This window comes from Bos indicus, chromosome 18 (assembly GCF_029378745.1).
Source record: "Bos indicus isolate NIAB-ARS_2022 breed Sahiwal x Tharparkar chromosome 18, NIAB-ARS_B.indTharparkar_mat_pri_1.0, whole genome shotgun sequence".
NCBI classification, from domain to species: Eukaryota; Metazoa; Chordata; class Mammalia; order Artiodactyla; family Bovidae; genus Bos; species Bos indicus.
The window spans coordinates 60,366,423-60,385,972 of NC_091777.1; the positions used below are offsets into that span (position 1 = coordinate 60,366,423).

The following is a 19,550-nucleotide window of genomic DNA, read 5'->3' on the forward strand; positions in this document are numbered from 1 at the left end:
TTTGGCTCGAGTGAGCTCAGTGAAGAAGTCACAGAAAAAGGCCCCAATCTCACTGCCGCCTGTTGTACCTGACTGACCTAATTGGAAGATACCCCAGCTCTTTAAGGAAGCGGGGCCTCCTTCATAGCCCCTTAGATGCCAAAGCTTCTGGCAACTCTAACCACAGTAAAATCAGTATCCCCCACTCTGAGTAGATAAACTGCTGAAAGCAATGTGTTTCCCCACTACAGCCCTCATTATGAAGTCTCCCATTAACAGGATTACCAATCCTCACAGGCTTCAATTCTTAAGATCTTATTATCCAATCAGCCCACATGTTGCACACCAAGACCAGAGCCTCTGTCTCTACACCCACACAGCTGTGTACAGCACTCGTGTCACTGGCTTCACAATTCTAGGACAATCTCCCTTCTCCGATTAATTTTAATTAATGAAGACAACCCACTCCTACTCAACTCTATCAAAGGTCTGTTAGCTAGAAGCATTTTGAACCAATTTTTTATCTCTGACAATATTACACCAACAACATTGCCACAAATAAACAGGCCTCGTTACTTCAAGCAAACTGTTCCTTTTCCACCTGCCCCACATAATCATCTTAGGTTTAGTGTAGCACTGACAATCAACCTTAATGCACAAATCTAAAACTATCCCTCAACTGTCTTCAGATTCTCCGATCTCTTAAGATATTTCCCCACTATTATACACCACTTTCCATTGCACTTGTCAGCAATCCATAATTCAGCATTATCCACACTGGGTCTCATGGACTGGAAAAATACCAACCAACGTTCACTTTTAAAATTCAAATAAAACACTAGTATCAGACCAAAGAGGCTTCCCAGGTGGCTCAGTGGTAAAGAATCCTCCTGCCAATGAAGGAGATGCAAGAGATGGGGGTTTTATCCCTGAGTCAGAAGATCCACAGGATTAGGAAATGGCAGCCCACTCCAGTATTCTTGCCTGGGAAATCCCATGGACACAGCAGCCTGGAAGGCTACACTCCATGGGGTCTCAAAGAGTCGGAAATGTCTGAGCATAGAGACCATTTTATATTTTTCTTTGATTCTAGAGCTCATATCAGTAACCAGCATCACTGAAAATTATCTCCTAAAATGAACAGTCTCTCGTCAATTTATTACCCTGGTCATATAAACCAGAAAAGGACAGTAATACGCCTCCCTAACACTCGAGAAAGAACTGCGGCTCCACCACCAGTTGCAAAGATGAAATTCTAAGCTAGTTTCTGAACAAGTGTTTTGGTATATTTACAAAACTCTAAGTGCCATGTCTCAATTATAATAACTTCCCCCCTATAAATTACTATATATTTCGTGCACGATATATGTTACCTCAGGATTTTACACTGAAAGGGAATTAGACCACGGGCCTCTCAAAGTAACAACTGAATTTACTTGGTGAGGAAAGGCTGGGGGATTAGGAAGGTCCAAAGTGACCGGAGACCACAGATATGGAATAGAGGGACCCTACGCGCAGAGCTTAACAAGACTAAAAAGCAAAAAGCAGTACCTCACTATTCCCGGGGCAACCGCACCTACCAAGACTCGGCTTCAGGAATTGCTCTAAACTCACGTCCTTCGAGTAGACACACCAGCGACTCCCAAGCCCTAGGTTCCAGCGGAAAGGGAGAATGAAGGGTGGAGCCTAGGACACACGCCTGCGTCTGGACGTGTGAGGGGCAGGGCCTGGTGAGCCCTGGCGAGCGTACACCTACCTGCTTGTTCCTCCGTTTGGTTCCAGAGGTATCTTGTCAGGGTTAAGTAGTACTTGAGGATCTCTCACGTCTTGTGTTGCACTACTGATTGCTCATTAGTCTAAGTAAGTACAACACTTTTAATAAAACCTTAAAATTCTGTGGGATAATCACAATAGAAGGAAGGGTTTTGGCATAACATTTGGAGTCCTGCATGTCCAACGACAGAGGTTGACATGGTTGGATGGCATCACCGACACAATAAGCTTGAGTAAACTCTGGGAGTTGGTGATGGACAGGGAGGCCTGGCGTGCTGCAGTCCATGGGATCACAAAGAGTCGGACACAAGTGAGCGACTGAACCAGACTGTACATGGAGTCGTGCTGATGAGGCTGAAGCGATTCAGAGGTCTGGGAACTGTAACCTGGTTTGGTGGCCAGGTTGGGGTTGGGTGGGGCTTGATGTGGGATCCTCGTGGGTGGAGCTGGATGTAGGGTGCTAGCTGAACTCAGCAATATTCCTACAATTAAAATTTAAGCAGTTTAAGTAAGCAAGAACTGGCTTTGTGTACAGATTATGATCAAGAAAAGAGTCCGAAATGCAGTACTTGGATGCAATCTCAAAAACGACGGAATGATCTCTGTTTCCAAGGCAAACCACTCAACATGACATTCAGTTCAGTTCAGTCGCTCAGTTGTGGCCGACTCTTTGCGACCCCATGAATCCCAGCATGCCAGGCCTCCCTGTCCATCACCAACTCCCGGAGTTCATTCAGACTTATGTCCATAGAGTCAGTGATGCCATCCAGCCATCTCATCCTCTGTCGTCCCCTTCTCCTCCTGCCCCCAATCCCTCCCAGCATCAGAGTCTTTGCCAATGAGTCAACTCTTCGCATGAGGAGGCCAAAGTACTGGAGTTTCAGCTTAAGCATCATTCCTTCCAAAGAAACCCCAGGGCTGATCTCCTTCAGAAGGGACTGGTTGGATCTCCTTGCAGTCCAAGGGACTCTCAAGAGTCTTCTCCAACACCACAGTTCAAAAGCATCAATTCCTCAGCAGTCAGCTTGCTTCACAGTCCAACTCTCACATCCATACATGACCACTGGAAAAACCATAGCCTTGACTAGACGGACCTTTACCAGCAAAGTAATGTCTCTGCTTTTCAATATGCTATATAGGTTGGTCATAACTTTTCTTCCAAGGAGTAAGCCTCTTTTAATTTCATGGCTGCAGTCACCATCTGCATGATTTTGGAGCCCAAAAAAATAAAGTGTGACACTGTATCCACGGTTTCCCCATCTATTTCCCATGAAGTGATGGGACGAGATGCCATGATCTTTGTTTTCTGAATGTTGAGCTTTAAGCCAACTTTTTCCCTCTCCATTTTCACCTTAATCAAGAGGCTTTTTAGTTCCTCTTCACTTTCTGCCATAAGGGTGGTGTCATCTGCATATCTGAGATTATTGATATTTCTCCTGCCAATCTTGATTCCAGCTTGTGCTTTTTCCAGCCCAGGGTTTCTCATGATGTACTCTCCATATAAGTTAAATAAGCAGGGTGACAATATACAGCCTTGATGTACTCCTTTTCCTATTTGGAACCAGTCTGTTGTTCCATGTCCAGTTCTAACTGTTGGTTACTGACCTGCATACAGGTTTTTCAAGAGGCAGGTCAGGTGGTCTGGTATTCCCATCTCTTTGAGAATTTTCCAAAGTTTATTGTGATCCACAGAGTCAAAGGCTTTGGCATAGTCAATAAAGCAGAAATAGATGTTTTTCTGGAACTCTCTTGCTTTTTCGATGATCCAGAGGATATTGGCAATTTGATCTCTGGTTCCTCTGCCTTTTCTAAAACCAGCTTGAACATCTGGAAGTTCACAGTTCGCGTATTGCTGAAGCCTGGCTTGAAGACTTTTGAGCATATGACAGTAATCCAAGCCTATGCCCCAACCAGTAATGCTGAAGAGGCTGAACGGTTTTATGAAGACCTACAAGACCTTTTAGAACTAACACCCCAAAAAGATGTCCTTTTCATTATAGGGGACTGGAATGAAAAAGTAGGAAGTCAAGAAAAATCTGGGATAATAGGCAAATTTGGTCTTGGGAGACGAAATGAAGCAGGGAAAAGGCTAATATGGTTTTGCCAAGATAATGCACTGGTCATAGCAAACACTGTCTTCCAACAACACAAGAGAAGTCTATACACATAGACATCACAAGATGGTCAACACCAAAATCAGATTGATTATATCCTGTGCAGCCAAAGATGGGGAAGCTCTACGCAGTCAGCAAAAACAAGACCAGGAACTGACTGTGGCTCAGATCATGAACTCCTTATTGCCAAATTCAGACTGAAACTGAAGAAAGTAGGGAAAACCACTAGACCATTCAGGTATGACCTAAATCAAATCCCTTATGATTACACCGTGAAAATGAGAATTAGATTCAAGGTACTAGATATGATAGATAGAGTGCCTGATGAACTATGGACGGAGGTTTGCAACACTGTACAGGAGACAGGGATTAAGACCATCCCCATGGAAAAGAAATGCAAAAAAGCAAAATGCTGTCTGGGAGGACTTACAAATAGCTGTGAAAAGAAGAGAAGCAAAAAGCAAAGGAGAAAAGGAAAGATATAAGCATCTGAATGCAGAGTTCCAAAGAATAGCAAGGAGAGATAAGAAAGCCTTCCTCAGCGATTAATGCAAACAAATAGAGGAAAACAACAGAATGGGAAAGACTAGAGATCTCTTCAAAAAAATTAGATACCAAGGGAACATTTCATGCAAAGATGGGCTCCATAAAGGACAGAAATGGTATGAACCTAACAGAAGCAGAAGATATTAAGAAGAGATGGCAAGAATACACACAAGAACTGTACAAAAAAAAGATCTTCACGACCAACATAATCACTATGGTGTGATCACTCACCTAGAGCTAGACATCCTGAAACATGAAGTTAAGGGGCCTTAGAAAGCATCACTACGAACAAAGCTAGTGGAGGCGATGGAATTCCAGTTGAGCTATTTCAAATCCTGAAAGATGATGCTGTGAAAGTGCTGCACTCAATATGTCAGCATATTTGGAAAACTTAGCAGTGGCCTCAGGACTGGAAAAGGTCAGTTTTCATTCCAATCCCAAAGAAAGGCAATGCCAAAAAATGCTCAAACTACTGCACAATTGCACTCATCTCACATGCTAGTAAAGTCATGCTCAAAATTCTCCAAGCCAGGCTTCAGCATATGTGAACTTCCAGATGTTCAAGCTGGTTTTAGAAAGGCAGAGAAACCAGAGATCAAATTGCCAACATCTGCTGGATCATTGAAAAAGCAAGAGAGTTCCAGAAAAACATCTATTTCTGCTTTATTGACTATGCCAAAGCCTTTGACTGTGTGGATCACAACAAACTGTGGAAAATTCTGAAAGAGACGGGAATACCAGACCACCTGACCTGCCTCTTGAGAAACCTGTATGCAGGTCAGGAAGCAAGTTAGAACTGGCCATGGAACAGACTGGTTCCAAATAGGAAAAGGAGTATGCCAAGGCTGTATATTCTCATCCTGCTTATTTAACTTATATGCAGAGTACATTATGAGAAACCCTGGGCTGGAAGAAGCACAAGCTGGAATTAAGATTGTTAGGAGAAATATCAATAACCTCAGATATGCAGATGACACCACCCTTATGGCAGAAAGTGAAGAGGAACTAAAAAGCCTCTTAATGAAACTGAAAGAGGAGAGTGGGAAAAGTTGGCTTAAAGCCCAACATTCAGAAAATGAAGATCATGGCATCCGGTCCCATCACTTCATGGCAAAGAGATGTGGAAACAGTGGAAACAGTGGCTGACTTTACCTTTCTGGTCTCCAAAATCACTGCAGATGGTGACTGCAGCCATGAAATTATCAGATGCTTACTCCTTGGAGGGAAAGTTATGACCGACCTAGGTAGCATATTCAAAAGCTGAGACATTACTTCGGCAACAAAGGTCCGTCTACTCAAGGCTATGGTTTTTCCACTGGTCACGTATGGGTGTGAGAGTTGGACTGTGAAGAAAGCTAAGCACTTAAGAATTGATGCTTTTGAAATGTGGTGTTGGAGAAGACTCTTGAGAATCCCTTGGACTGCAAGGAGATCCAACCAGTCCATTCTGAAGGGGATCAGCCCTGGGATTTCTTTGGAAGGAACGATGCTGAAGCTGAAACTCCAGTACTTTGGCCACCTCATGCCAAGAGGTGACTTATTGGAAAAAACCCTGATGCTGGGAGAGATTGGGGGCAGGAGGAGAAGGGGACGATAGAGGATGAGATGGATGGATGGCATCACCGAGTCGATGCACATGAGTTTGAGTGAACTCCGGGAGTTGGTGATGGACAGGGAGGCATGCCGTGCTGCAATTCATGGGCTCGCAAGGAGGCTGACATGAATGAGCGACAGAACTAATTGAACTGACAAGCTAGAATGTGAAACACACAACTCTTAGAAAGGGCTACTTCATACTAACACTTCCAAGGGGAAAAATGTCTTGACATTCCACTTCTTCAAGGATCAAACTTATTAGTCACTGCAGTGGCCCAGCAAAAGTGCACCCTGAGGGAATGCAGGATAGAGAAAAGCAGGCACCATACTATGCTTTGGACATTCTGGCCTTGGTATTTCAGGACGGGTCTTTTGGGTACACCCACCTCTTCAGCAAGTCTAGAGAAGTTTGCGGGAGTTTCTCCTGGTTTCAGATCTCCCAGTTATTGGTTGATGACCCCAATTTTGTTTGCAGTGTATTAACATACATAGTGCACAGTTAAAAGATAATGAATAGAACTTTACTGGTGGTCTAGTGGTAAATAATCTACCTGCCAATGCATAGGACCCAGGTTTGATCCCTGGTCTGAGAGGATACCACATGCCTCGGAGCAACTAAGCCCGTGCAACACAAGTACTGAGCCTGTGCTCTAAAGCCTGTGTTCTGCAACAACAGTAACCCCAGTAATGAGAAGCCTGTATACAAGTAACTGGAAAGTCACTTCTGCTTGCTGCAACTAGAGAAATCCCACGTACAGTTAAAAAAAAAAAAAAAAAAGGCTTAGTACAGCCAAAAAGACATTGAGTCCTCTAGACTGACCAAAAGAAGCATCAAAATGCCAGTCTCCAACCATACCCCAGCCAAGTTTATGTGGAGAATTCATAGCCTGATTGCTGTAAAAAGAGAAAGAAGTCAGCAAAATGAAGACTTAGCATAGCCAAAAATAAATTTTAAAGATTATTAAAGAGAGAAAAAAACGTTTAATGAGAAATGCATACTTCTTTATAAAACTTTCTGTTCCATGCTTATGATGACAAAGCTTCAAATACTTATATGAGAAAAAGTTGTTTACATCATAATATTTAATACTTAAGCGAATACTTTAATGTAATGGAATGTCAGATTACTATATGATCACTTGACGGTAATTAGGCAATTTACTTCTTGTTGAAAAATTGTAATATATTTTCTCTCATTTCTTTGTTGTCTGTTTCTGAAAGATCTGTCAGTTCTGGACAACAAAGCACATTGTAAAATATAAAGTCTTAAGAAGACACTAGAATTTTTTTCACCAAAATTATCAACTTGGCACTATCTGTAAATGTTTCTATGTGTATTATCTGACTGAACTCAAGTCCTAAAGTAACTGTCTTTCTTTACATTTACAGGGCACCCACTATGTTCCCTGTCATCGTCTACATGCATTTTAATGTTACAAAAGTTTCAAAATAACCCATTGACTTATGTATTTGTTAGTGTAAAGCAGGAAAGAAATGTAAACTGAACATTAAAACTGGGTCATAACATGTGGATAGAAAAAGCAACACTAAGGAAAACCTATTGAAAAAAAAAAAGAAATAGGATGGCAGGGTTTAAGAGATTAGCACTGAAACATGTATATTACCATATGTAAAAGAGCCAGTGGGAGTGTGATGTACGAGCAAGTGCTCTCGGACAATCTGGAGGGATACAGTGGGGAGAGAGGTGGGTTCAGGCGGGAGGGCACATATGTACGCCTACGGCCTATTCATGTTCATATATAGCAAAAACCATCACACTATTGTAAAAAAAGAAAAAATAATTAATGGATGGTGAGTTAGGCTGAACAGATAATCAAAGCTTTCACACACCTAACACATTTGTGTAGTTTTCCTACAGTTTGAATTTTCTGAGGGTCAGAAAGTTGATATATTTTATTGTATTGTCTACATGTGTAAGTTTTCACTGCAGAATGGATTCTCAGATGATCTGCAATGTCATTTCTTATCACTGAACGGTTTGCCACATAAATAACATTTACATGGTTTCTCTTATGTATGAACTGCCTAATGGGCAGTTAATGCTGAACATGCACTAGAAACTCTGACACATTCATTTCACTTGTATGTTTTCAATACACTATGAATTCTCTGATGAATTATAAGGCCTAGACACTTGACTAAAGGCTCTGTCACACTCACGACATTTGCACTAATATGTTTCTCACAACTGTCACATTTCTAATGTTTCTCTCTAGCATGAATTCTCCGATGGTTTCTAAGTTCGTCATTTCAAGTAAAGCACCAGCCATATACATCATATTTATATGGTTTCTCCTGTCTGAACTGCCTGATGATGAGTTATGGTTGACTGTGCCTAAATGGTTTGTCAAAATTTTTATATTTGCAAGGTTCTCTCCAGTATGAATTCTCTGATGAACTGCAAGGTTTGCATTCACACTGAAAGCCCTACTACATATACCTCATTTATATGGTTTCTCTCCAGTATGAACACTCTGATGAACAGCAAGGCTTGAACTTACAGTGAAAGCCTTGGCACATATACCATAATTACATGGTTACTCTCCAGTATGAAGTCTCCGATGAACAGCAAGGTTTCCAGTACGACTAAACGCTTTGCCACACACATCACATTTGTATGGTTTCTCTCCAGTATGAATTCTCCGATGAACAGCAAGGTTTCCAGTACGACTAAATGCTTTGCCACACACATCACATTTGTATGGTTTCTCTCCAGTATGAACTCTCCGATGAACAGCAAGGTTTCCAGTATGACTAAACGCCTTGCCACACACATCACATTTATATGGTTTCTCTCCAGTATGAACACTCCGGTGAACACCAAGGTTTGAACTTACTCTGAAACCTTTGCCACAGATATCACATTTATATGGTTTCTCTCCAGTATGAAGTCTCCGATGAACAGTAAGGTTTGCAGTATGACTAAATGCCTTGTCACATACATTGCATTTGTATGGCTTCTCTCCAGTATGAATTCTCTGATGAAGTTCAAGTCTTGTAGTGTGACTAAAGGCCTTGCCACATATATCACATTTCTATGGTTTCTCTCCAGTATGAATTCGCTGATGAACTGCAAGGCCTGCAGCTTGACTAAAGGTCTTGCCACACATATCACATTTATATGGTTTCTCTCCAGTATCAACTGTCTGATGAACAGCAAGGCTTGAACTTACAGTGAAAGCCTTGGCACATATACCATAATTACATGGTTACTCTCCAGTATGAAGTCTCCGATGAACAGCAAGGTTTCCAGTACGACTAAACGCTTTGCCACACACATCACATTTGTATGGTTTCTCTCCAGTATGAACTCTCCGATGAACAGCAAGGTTTCCAGTATGACTAAACGCCTTGCCACACACATCACATTTATATGGTTTCTCTCCAGTATGAACACTCCGATGAACACCAAGGTTTGAACTTACTCTGAAACCTTTGCCACAGATATCACATTTATATGGTTTCTCTCCAGTATGAAGTCTCCGATGAACAGTAAGGTTTGCAGTATGACTAAATGCCTTGTCACATACATTGCATTTGTATGGCTTCTCTCCAGTATGAATTCTCTGATGAAGTTCAAGTCTTGTAGTGTGACTAAAGGCCTTGCCACATATATCACATTTCTATGGTTTCTCTCCAGTATGAATTCGCTGATGAACTGCAAGGCCTGCAGCTTGACTAAAGGTCTTGCCACACATATCACATTTATATGGTTTCTCTCCAGTATCAACTGTCTGATGAACAGCAAGGCTTGAACTTACAGTGAAAGCCTTGGCACATATACCATAATTACATGGTTACTCTCCAGTATGAAGTCTCCGATGAACAGCAAGGTTTCCAGTACGACTAAACGCTTTGCCACACACATCACATTTGTATGGTTTCTCTCCAGTATGAACTCTCCGATGAACAGCAAGGTTTCCAGTACGACTAAATGCTTTGCCACACACATCACATTTGTATGGTTTCTCTCCAGTATGAACTCTCCGATGAACAGCAAGGTTTCCAGTATGACTAAACGCCTTGCCACACACATCACATTTATATGGTTTCTCTCCAGTATGAACACTCCGATGAACACCAAGGTTTGAACTTACTCTGAAACCTTTGCCACAGATATCACATTTATATGGTTTCTCTCCAGTATGAAGTCTCCGATGAACAGTAAGGTTTGCAGTATGACTAAATGCCTTGTCACATACATTGCATTTGTATGGCTTCTCTCCAGTATGAATTCTCTGATGAAGTTCAAGTCTTGTAGTGTGATTAAAGGCCTTGCCACATACATCACATTTATATGGTTTCTCTCCAGTATGAATTCTCTGATGAACTGCAAGGCCTGTAGCTTGACTAAAAGCCTTGCCACACACATCACATTTATACGGTTTCTCTCCAGTATGAACTCTCCGATGAACAGCAAGATTTGAGCTTACTCTGAAAGCCTTGCCACATATATCACATTTATATGGTTTCTCTCCAGTATGAACTCTCCGATGAACAGCAAGGTTTCCAGTACGACTAAATGCCTTGCCACACACGTCACATTTATAAGATTTCTCTCCAGTATGAATTTTCTGATGAAGACCAAGTTTTGCAGTCTGATTAAACGCCTTGCCACATACATCACATTTATACGGTTTCTCTCCAGTATGAACTCTCTGATGAACAGCAAGGCTTGAACTTACACTGAAACCCTTGCCACATATATCACATTTATACGGTTTCTCTCCAGTATGAAGTCTCCGATGAACAGTAAGGTTTGAAGTATCACTAAATGCCTTGTCACATACATTGCATTTGTATGGCTTCTCTCCAGTATGAATTCTCTGATGAACTGCCAGGTTTGCAGTTTGACTAAAGGCCTTGCCACATACATCACATTTATATGGTTTCTCTCCAGTATGAATTCTCTGATGAAGTCTAAGTTTCGCAGTCTGATTAAAGGCCTTGCCACATACATCACATTTATATGGTTTCTCTCCAGTATGAAGTCTCCGATGAACAGTAAGGTTTGCACTATGACTAAACGCCTTGCCACATACATTGCATTTGTATGGCTTCTCTCCAGTATGAATTCTCTGATGAACTGCCAGGTTTGCAGTTTGACTAAAGGCCTTGCCACATACATCACATTTATATGGTTTCTCTCTCATATGGTATCTCCAATGAATTAAAAATTTTGCAGCTTGCTTAAAGACCTTGCCACACACATCACATTTATGTGGTTTCTCTCCAGTATGAATTCTGCAATGAATCGCAAGTTTTCTAGTTTGATTAAAAGCCTTGCCACACACGTCACATTTGTATGGTTTTCCTCCTGTATGGATTCTTTGATGTCTAGTGAGTTCTGAGTCCTGAAGAAAGGTTATGTCACACTCATTACATTTGTATGGTCTTTTATTTTGTGTTTCATGGTCTGGTAACAGTTCTGAAGGATGCATAACAGCATTCTCATCTTTATGAGAAAAGCCTTTGCAGACATTAAGAGTTCTCTGAGATGATAAACCTGAGGCACTGACGTCTGTCACAGCTTGACTACGTTCAAAAATTATCCCTTCAGATTGCATCATCTGCGATTCATCCTGAAAGCTTGATCCGTGCCTTTCAAAAGTTCCATTTTCTGCATCACTTCTACTATGATGATCTCTTCCATCAGTGAGGTTTTTGTTATGGGATGTAGACAATCCTTTGTCATTTCTTTCATCATCTGTCCGCAGACAGTCAAAGTCATCTATATTTTCCTGCATCTTCCTGAGGTGAAAATCTTTGCTTTCAAGGCTTTCAGCTCTTTCAAACATCACTCTTTGAAAAATTTCCCCTTTACCACTGTCTGCTTTTGCCTGTAATTTCTTGATCATATCTATCTGAGACATATCTACAAGACATAAAGAACCACAGGTATTCTATTAGTTACAATTCATAAATAAATTATTTGTCAAACACATGACTTTCATACCAAAAGCCATATCCATCCTAACAGAATTATGAATCTTTGCAAAGATGATCTCAAAACTATAGAAAACTAAAGGAATAGAATTCTTTAAAAAAGAATGATCATATGTAATTCAAATTAATTTTAGGGTAGTGTAGTTTCAAACACAATCAGAAAACACTCATTTATGCAAACTCATGTCAGTTCTCAAAGAAAACACATTGTCCCATCATGACCTCAAAACTCATCCTACTTTGTACTAAACACACTGCTGTCTCATAATTGAGGAGAAACTAATGGTATATTGTACACACTTTATGCATATTTATACATATTTAAATGGTAAAGAACATACAGGACTAGAGAGGTGACTCACTGGTAAACAAGCTGCCTGCCAATGCAGAAGACACGGCACAGGGGGATACAATGCCTGGGTTGGAAAGATCCCCTGGAGCAGGAAATCCCAACCGAGTGCACTATTCTTGCCTTAAAAAAATTCCATGGATAGGAAAGCTTGGTGGCCAACAGTCCATGAGATCACAAAGAGTCAGACAGGACTGAGCAACTGAGCAAACAAGCATCAAAAGGCAATACATTGGAATGGTAAACAATGCAAAAGAAGCATTCTAATGAATAATGTAGAAAATAAATGGCAGTTAGTAACTGTTAAAAATAAAGAATTCTGTAAACTATATATATATATATATATATATATATATTTTTTTTTTTTTTTCTTTTGCTGGACCATGTGGCTTCTGAGAACTTGGTTCCCTGACCATGGATTAAATCCAGGCTAGCTGCAGTGAAACTACTGAATCCTATCCACTGGACTGTCAGGGAATTCCCTAAAATAATTTAAAAAATAAAAAAATAAACACTTTTCCAAATACCTCTTAGAAATCTATCAGTAGATAGACATATAGGCATTTTATGACATTAACAAGTGGTTCATGTCAGTTATATTGTAAGTGAAAAATTCTCTACTTACACAGTAATCATTCAATACATCAACTCCCTATCTACACAGTAATCTAAACTCACCCAGTTCATTGGCTCCAAGATATATGTAAAGGAACAAGCTTTGGGGCTTCCCTTGTGGCTCAGAGGTAAAGTATCCACCTGGTAGTGCAGGGCACACAGTTTTGATCCCTGATCTGGGAAATTCCCACATGCCTGAGAACAACTAAGCCTGTAGGGCACACATGATGATTCTGTGCTCTAGAGCTGGGGAGTCACAACTACTGAGCAAACACACAGACACCACGCATTGCAACAAGAGAATCCACTAGAATGACAAGTTCACGCACCGTAAATACACGGTAGCCCTTGCTCACTGCAAGTCGAGAAAATCCCCTGAAGCAACAAAGACCTGAAGCAACAAAGCCAAAAATAAATAAATTTTATTTTATTTATTTATTTTTTAGTGCCACCTAACAGCATTAATTGGAGAAGGCGATGGCACCCCACTCCAGTGCTCTTGCCTGGAAAATCCCATGGACAGAGGAGCCTGGTAGGCTGCAGTCCATGAGGTCACTCAGAGTCGGACAGGACTGAGCGACTTCACTTTCACTTTTCACCTTCATGCATTGGAGAAGGAAATGGCAACCCACGCCAGTATTCTTGCCTGGAGAATCCCAGGGACAGGGGAGCCTGGTGGGCTGCCGTCTATGGGGTCACACAGAGTCGGACACGACTGAAGTGACTTAGCAGCAGCAGCAGGAGTTCAGGTTATTCACATCTGGAGAGACTATTTTAGACAGACATTTCCAAAGTATAAGCATTCTTAATAGAGTTTATTTAAAAGCTCCAATTGCATTTGCATTCTTTCCTTAAAACTTTCTTCACCTGAGTTACTTTAACTATTGACAAACTTGCTTAACATTAAACCTAGGTACAACAAAAGTATTAGACAATGTTGAAGACTCAAGACCTGTCTTAATTAGATTAGCAAACAAACATTAATACTAGATATTTAATATTGAATATTTCCCAATTCACGTGAACCTGAAATTCATTTAGGTTAATTTTCTTGTAATTGTTTGGTTTGAAAGTGCTTTTTTTTTTTTTTTACAAACAATTGAATTAGAGCTCATTTACAAATTAACCTCAGCAATATTATCCAAAAACAAAGACACACACTGAGACAAACAGAAATGCAGATCGACAGACATGAGAGCTCTCATACTTTCCTGCTTGAGATTTAAAATCTCTTTCCCCTTTTCTTCCCACCCCCCTGCGCCATGGTTTAAAATTCTAATTTGCCCAAGACTGAAATCTCTGGAAAAATGGGTTACGTATTTCAAGGACATGGCAAAGGTGGCACGCTATGCAAGTTCGCTTCAGTCCTGTCCAATCCCCTGCAACCCCGTGGATTCTAGCCCACCAGGCTCCTCTGTCCCTGATGGGACTCTCCAGGCAAGAATACTGGAGTGGGTGGCCATTCACTCTTCAGGGGATCTTCCCTACCCAGGGATCAAATCCACGTCTCCTGTGTCTCTCCCAGGGGCTGGGAGGTTCTTTATCACTAGAGTAATCTGGGAAGCCCTGGCAAAGGTTAACCTTAAGCTTTGTTTTTAGCACGCCTTTTTAACAAGCTTGCTATTTTTAATTCCACATGTAAAAAGAACCGGTTTCGCACTTTCAAAGGAAAAAAAAATTCATCTTAACCAGTTTTCTCCAGAGTCTAAACAACATCATGGCCATCCTATATCAAACAAGTTATCCTTCCTTTCTATAGTCACAGCTTTATGGTACAACACAGACTGAACAGTGCTCAAATTGACTGTGATAACAGGGACAGAAGGACTCATAAAAATCTTGGAATGTCTCTCCAGGGAGATGGGGGTCTTTGATCAGAAGAATCTAAAGGGGTTAACGAACTTGCTAGGGTGGGGGAACCTGGGCTCCCGCTCCCCCCTCAGAGACAGGGGCAGTTAGAAGGGGACCAGCTGATGGAGAGGGAGACAGAGGGGTTGGGAGGGGTGTAAGGCCACAACAGGACAAAGAATGGGGAGGAAAAGGGCAGTATGGGGATACAATTGGAGCTGTGGGCTGGCTAAAGAGAGTCGACTTAAAAAGTGAATATTTGATCAACCAAAATATAATGTGACATTGTAATATGGATAATCATCCTCACAAATCACATACTTCTTTTTGCAGTTTTAAGTTACCTTTATTTACCTCACGGTAGGCAGAGAGAATTGGAGAAGGCAATGGCAACCCACTCCAGTGTTCTTGGCTGGAGAATCCCAGGGACGGGGGAGCCTGGTGGGCTGCCGTCTATGGCTTTGCACAGAGTCGGATACGACTGAAGCGACTTAGCAGCAGGCAGAGAGAAGGATCCAACTTGAATGGTGCTAAGCCTGGGCCTTGGATGGTGCTAAGCCTGGGCCTTGGTTGGCAAGGGCCCCTGCAAAGGCTGAACAATCTCAAGATTTGTCCTCTATCTTACCTATGGTGCTGCAAGACTTGCACTCACAGGAGACAGTCAGGACATTCACACTCAGGGCAGTTTCCATGCAGGCTAGAAGCAAGGTAAGAGGAATGCACTGCTTTGTCTTGAAGCCTAAACAAAACTATTTATTTAATTTCCCTAACATCCTGGTGGCTCCATGGTAAGAATCTGCTTAGTAATGCAGGAGACATGGGTTTGATTCTTATTCTGGGAAGATCTCACATGTCACGAGGACTAAGTTGATGAGCCACAGATACTGAGCTTGTGTGGTAAAACTACTCAAGCCTGTGTGCCTAGGGCCTGTGCTTCACAACAAAAGAAGCCACTACAATGAGTAACTGTGCTTCCCACTCTAGAGAATAGCCCTCTCTCGTCTCAAATAGACAAAAGACCACAGAGCAAAAAAGACCCAGTACAGGCCAAAAAAAATATATCTTGCCTTCATGTCTGTGGGTGCTACAGCACAACTGGAGGGTGCTGTACATTTCACATGTCAAAGAACAGAGCCATAAGTTAGGGAGAAGAAAAATATCCTGTGAGAGTTCACCAACATTAAACATCTGTTTTCTCACAGAACTCTCCCACTTGGAGAGTTTCCAAAACCCCATGAACGGCGTGGCTTCCTCTCTGTCCTTGTGACAGTTGACCTGTGATCACACTCATCTTGATTTTTGCTATTAGCACTTCATTCTCCACAATCCAGGGGTCTTCTTCCTTGTGCCACAAGAATGGAGATAATGTTCAGATCAAAAACAGAACTTCCTACTTGGAAGTAATGCCATATACTGTGGCTTCTTCCAGAATCCAACCTCTTTTTTTTTTTTTTAATGTATCTGTTATTTTTAATACATCGGTGTATTCATTTCTTTTGGCAGGGGTGAGTGATCGCTGCTGCTTGGTCTTTTCCCCAAGTTCAGCAAGTAGGGGCTACACTCCAGTTGCAGTGCTCGTGCTACTCACTTACTGTGGCTTCTCCTGGGTGCATGGGCTTCAGGAGTTGTCCCATGTGGGCTCAGTAGTTGCAGCTTCCAGGCTCTAGAGTGCTGGCTCGTAGTCGAGGCACAGAGGCGTAGCTGCTCTGTGACGTGTGGGATCTTCCCAGACCAAGGATCGAACCCGTGTCTCCTGCATAGGCAGGTGTAGAATGCAGTTCTTTTGTCAGCCAAGGAGTGAGGATATTATAAACCGACAGAAAAATACTTCTCAAATGAATTTACTATCTGTCTCCTTCTGAATGCACAGGGAACAGTATAATATACAGTACAACATGCAGCAGGTATCTAGTTCCTATCTAAGAACTACTGAACCAAGAACACAGGGCTAGAAAACAGGCAACTGGATATTTCAAAGTTTGAAATCAGCTTTATAAACACTCAAGCTGTGGAGAAACTCCTTGTGCATCACACAGTGGGCAGGTCACCTGAAGGAAAGACAAGTTTAAACTCCTGATGCCAATCAGGAAGCTTTACATGTGTGAGTCAACAAGGTTTTGAGCTTAGTCAAGAAAAACGGGAGATCTCAAAAGGTAAAGAGGGAACATGCAGAGGTACCCCAGGGCAGATCCCCACTTCAGAGGGAAGTGATCCTCACCCACAGACAGCAGGTTCCCGAGGGTCTCCACCATCACGTCCTTGTACAAGGTCCTCTGGGCAGGGTCCAGGCATTCCCACTCCTCGGGAGTGAAATCTATGAACACATCCTTGAAGGTCAACTGTGCCTGAAATGAAAACACATTTCACCAATGGGCCCTGAGGAAGATTCTTAGTTTCACACAAAATGAGAAGAGGTGAGAGGGGTAACGCTCAATTCAGATGAAGTAATACTCTGATAGATACTTTAAAAGCTGCTTGAAGCAAACTGTTGGTCTGCAATCGAATTTATAATTTCCTCTTTTTCCTAAGATTATGATATCCTGCAATCAACAGGAATTTGTCATGTATGTGGACAATACATGAAAAATACAGAAATTAAAACCAAGACTGGGTTGTCTATGCAGAAGTGTTAACATTCAACACAGAGTGGCATTCACGATCTAGATGAGTTACAGCAAGACTGGTGTCTTCAGAGATGACAAAGTCCACTGTGACTTTATTTTTTAATTAATTAATTAAGTTTACTTTAGCTTCCCTGGTGGATCAGATGGTAAAGCATCTGTCTGCAATGCAGGAGACCCGGCTTTGATCCCTGGGTTGGGAAAGTCCGCTGGAGAAGGAAATTGCAGCCCGCTCCAGTATTCTTGCCTGGAAAATCCCATGGTTGGCGGAGCCTGCTAGGCTACCATCCCTGGGGTCACAAAAAGTCGGACATGACTGAGTGGCATTCACGATCTAGATGAGTTACAGCAAGACTGTTGTCTTTAGAGATGACAAAGTCCACAGTGACTTTATTTATTTTTTAATTAATTAATTTTACAATATTGTATTGGTTTTGCCATACATTGACTTGAATCCGGCATGAGCGTATATGTGTTCCCCATCCTGAACCCCCCTCCCACCTCCCTCCCCATCCCATCCCTCTGAGTCATCCCAGTGCACCACCCTTAAGCACCCTGTATCATGCATCAAACCTGGACTAGTGATCTGTCTCACATATGATATTTTATGTTTCAGTGCCATTCTCCAATATCATCCTGCCCTCGCCTTCTCGCATAGAGTCCAGAAAACTGTTCAATACATCTGGGTCTCTTTTGCTGTCTCACATACAGGGTTAGCGTTATCTTCTTTCTAAATTCCATATATATATGTTAGTATGCTGTTTTGGTGTTTTTCTTTCTGGCTTACTTCACTCTGTATAATAGGCTCCAGTTTCATCCACCTCATTAGAACTGATTCAAATTGATTTGAATTGAATTTGAATTGAATCAAACTGATTCAAATGTATTCTTTTTAATGGATGAGTAATAATCCATTGTGTAAATCTACCACAGCTTTCTCATCCATTCATCTGCTGATGGACATCTAGGTTGCTTCCATGTCCTGGCTATTATAAATAGTGCTGCGATGAACATGAAAACACACTGACTTTTAAAGAACACACATTGTGATGATGATGACATCATCACACTGACAACAGATGTTTCAGCAATTCCTACAAACTAAGCATTATCCTAAAGACTTTACACGGATGAACTTGTCATCAACATAACACCATGTTAGAGAAAGATCTGTGTCCACCTTCAGTTCAGTTCAGTTCAGTTGCTCAATTGTGTCCTACACTGCGACATCATGAATTGCAACACGCCAGGCCTCCCTATCCATCACCAACCCCCGGAGTTCACTCAGACTCACGTCCATTGAGTCAGTGATGCCATCCAGCCATCTCACCCTCTGTCGTCCCCTTCTCCTCCTGCCCCCAATCCCTCCCAGCATCAGAGTCTTTGCCAATGAGTCAACTCTTCGCATGAGGTGGCCAAAGTACTGGAGTTTCAACTTTAGCATCATTCCTTCCAAAGAAGTCCCAGGGCTGATCTCCTTCAGAATGGACTGGTTGGATCTCCTTGCAGTCCAAGGGACTCTCAAGAGTCTTCTCCAACACCACAGTTCAAAAGCATCAATTCTTCGGTACTCAGCTTTCTTCACAGTTCAACTCTCACATCCATACATGACCATTGGAAAAACCATAGCCTTGACTAGATGGACCTTTGTTGGCAAAGTAATGTCTCTGCTTTTCAATATGCTATCTAGGTTGGTCATAACTTTCCTTCCAAGGAATAAGAGTCTTTTAATCTCATGGCTGCAGTCACCCTGGGGAGTAAATTCTGTCACTCTAACTAATCGCTCAGATCAAACTGTTAAGAAATAAGCCAACAGTACCTGAGCTCAGGTGGTTGGGAGTGACAACTGAACCTAGAGAATCAACCAGTTAACTACCAGAGAAGGAAAGAGCATCCACAGAGAGTTTCCTGAAAATACCTGAAACAAGTTCAAGGAAGCTGAAATACAATAGAAGAGCATAAATGGTCACGATACAGGGTCACACCCTCTCCCATCGCGACCCACACAATGTCAGTAATTTTACTACAATTTACATCATTCATGTGATGATGCAGAAAAAACTTAACACCATGAAATACACTTAAGATAGAACTGAAACTGCTACAAAGAATACACCATTATTTATGAGAGGATGTTTTTGT

The 19,550-nt window shown here is 41.8% G+C and overlaps 2 protein-coding genes across 2 annotated transcripts in view; both read right to left on the reverse strand.

Moving 5' to 3' along the window:
- Window positions 1–8,536: 8,536 nt before the first annotated feature.
- LOC139177188 (zinc finger protein 665-like) overlaps window positions 8,537–19,550 on the reverse strand; it is a 52,684-nt gene continuing 41,670 nt past the window's right edge. Inside the window, exons 3-4 of the mRNA XM_070771597.1 lie at window positions 17,006–17,132; window positions 8,537–11,904 (exon numbers count right to left, since the gene is read on the reverse strand). Of these exons, the coding sequence (XP_070627698.1) occupies window positions 9,827–11,904; window positions 17,006–17,132 (2,205 nt within the window). The 3' untranslated portion in view covers window positions 8,537–9,826. The remainder of the gene's footprint in view (window positions 11,905–17,005; window positions 17,133–19,550) is intronic.
- Window positions 8,567–9,139, reverse strand: LOC109573093 (zinc finger protein 239-like). The gene is given in 1 exon segment (XM_019980318.2): window positions 8,567–9,139. A coding segment is annotated over 1 exon segment (573 nt).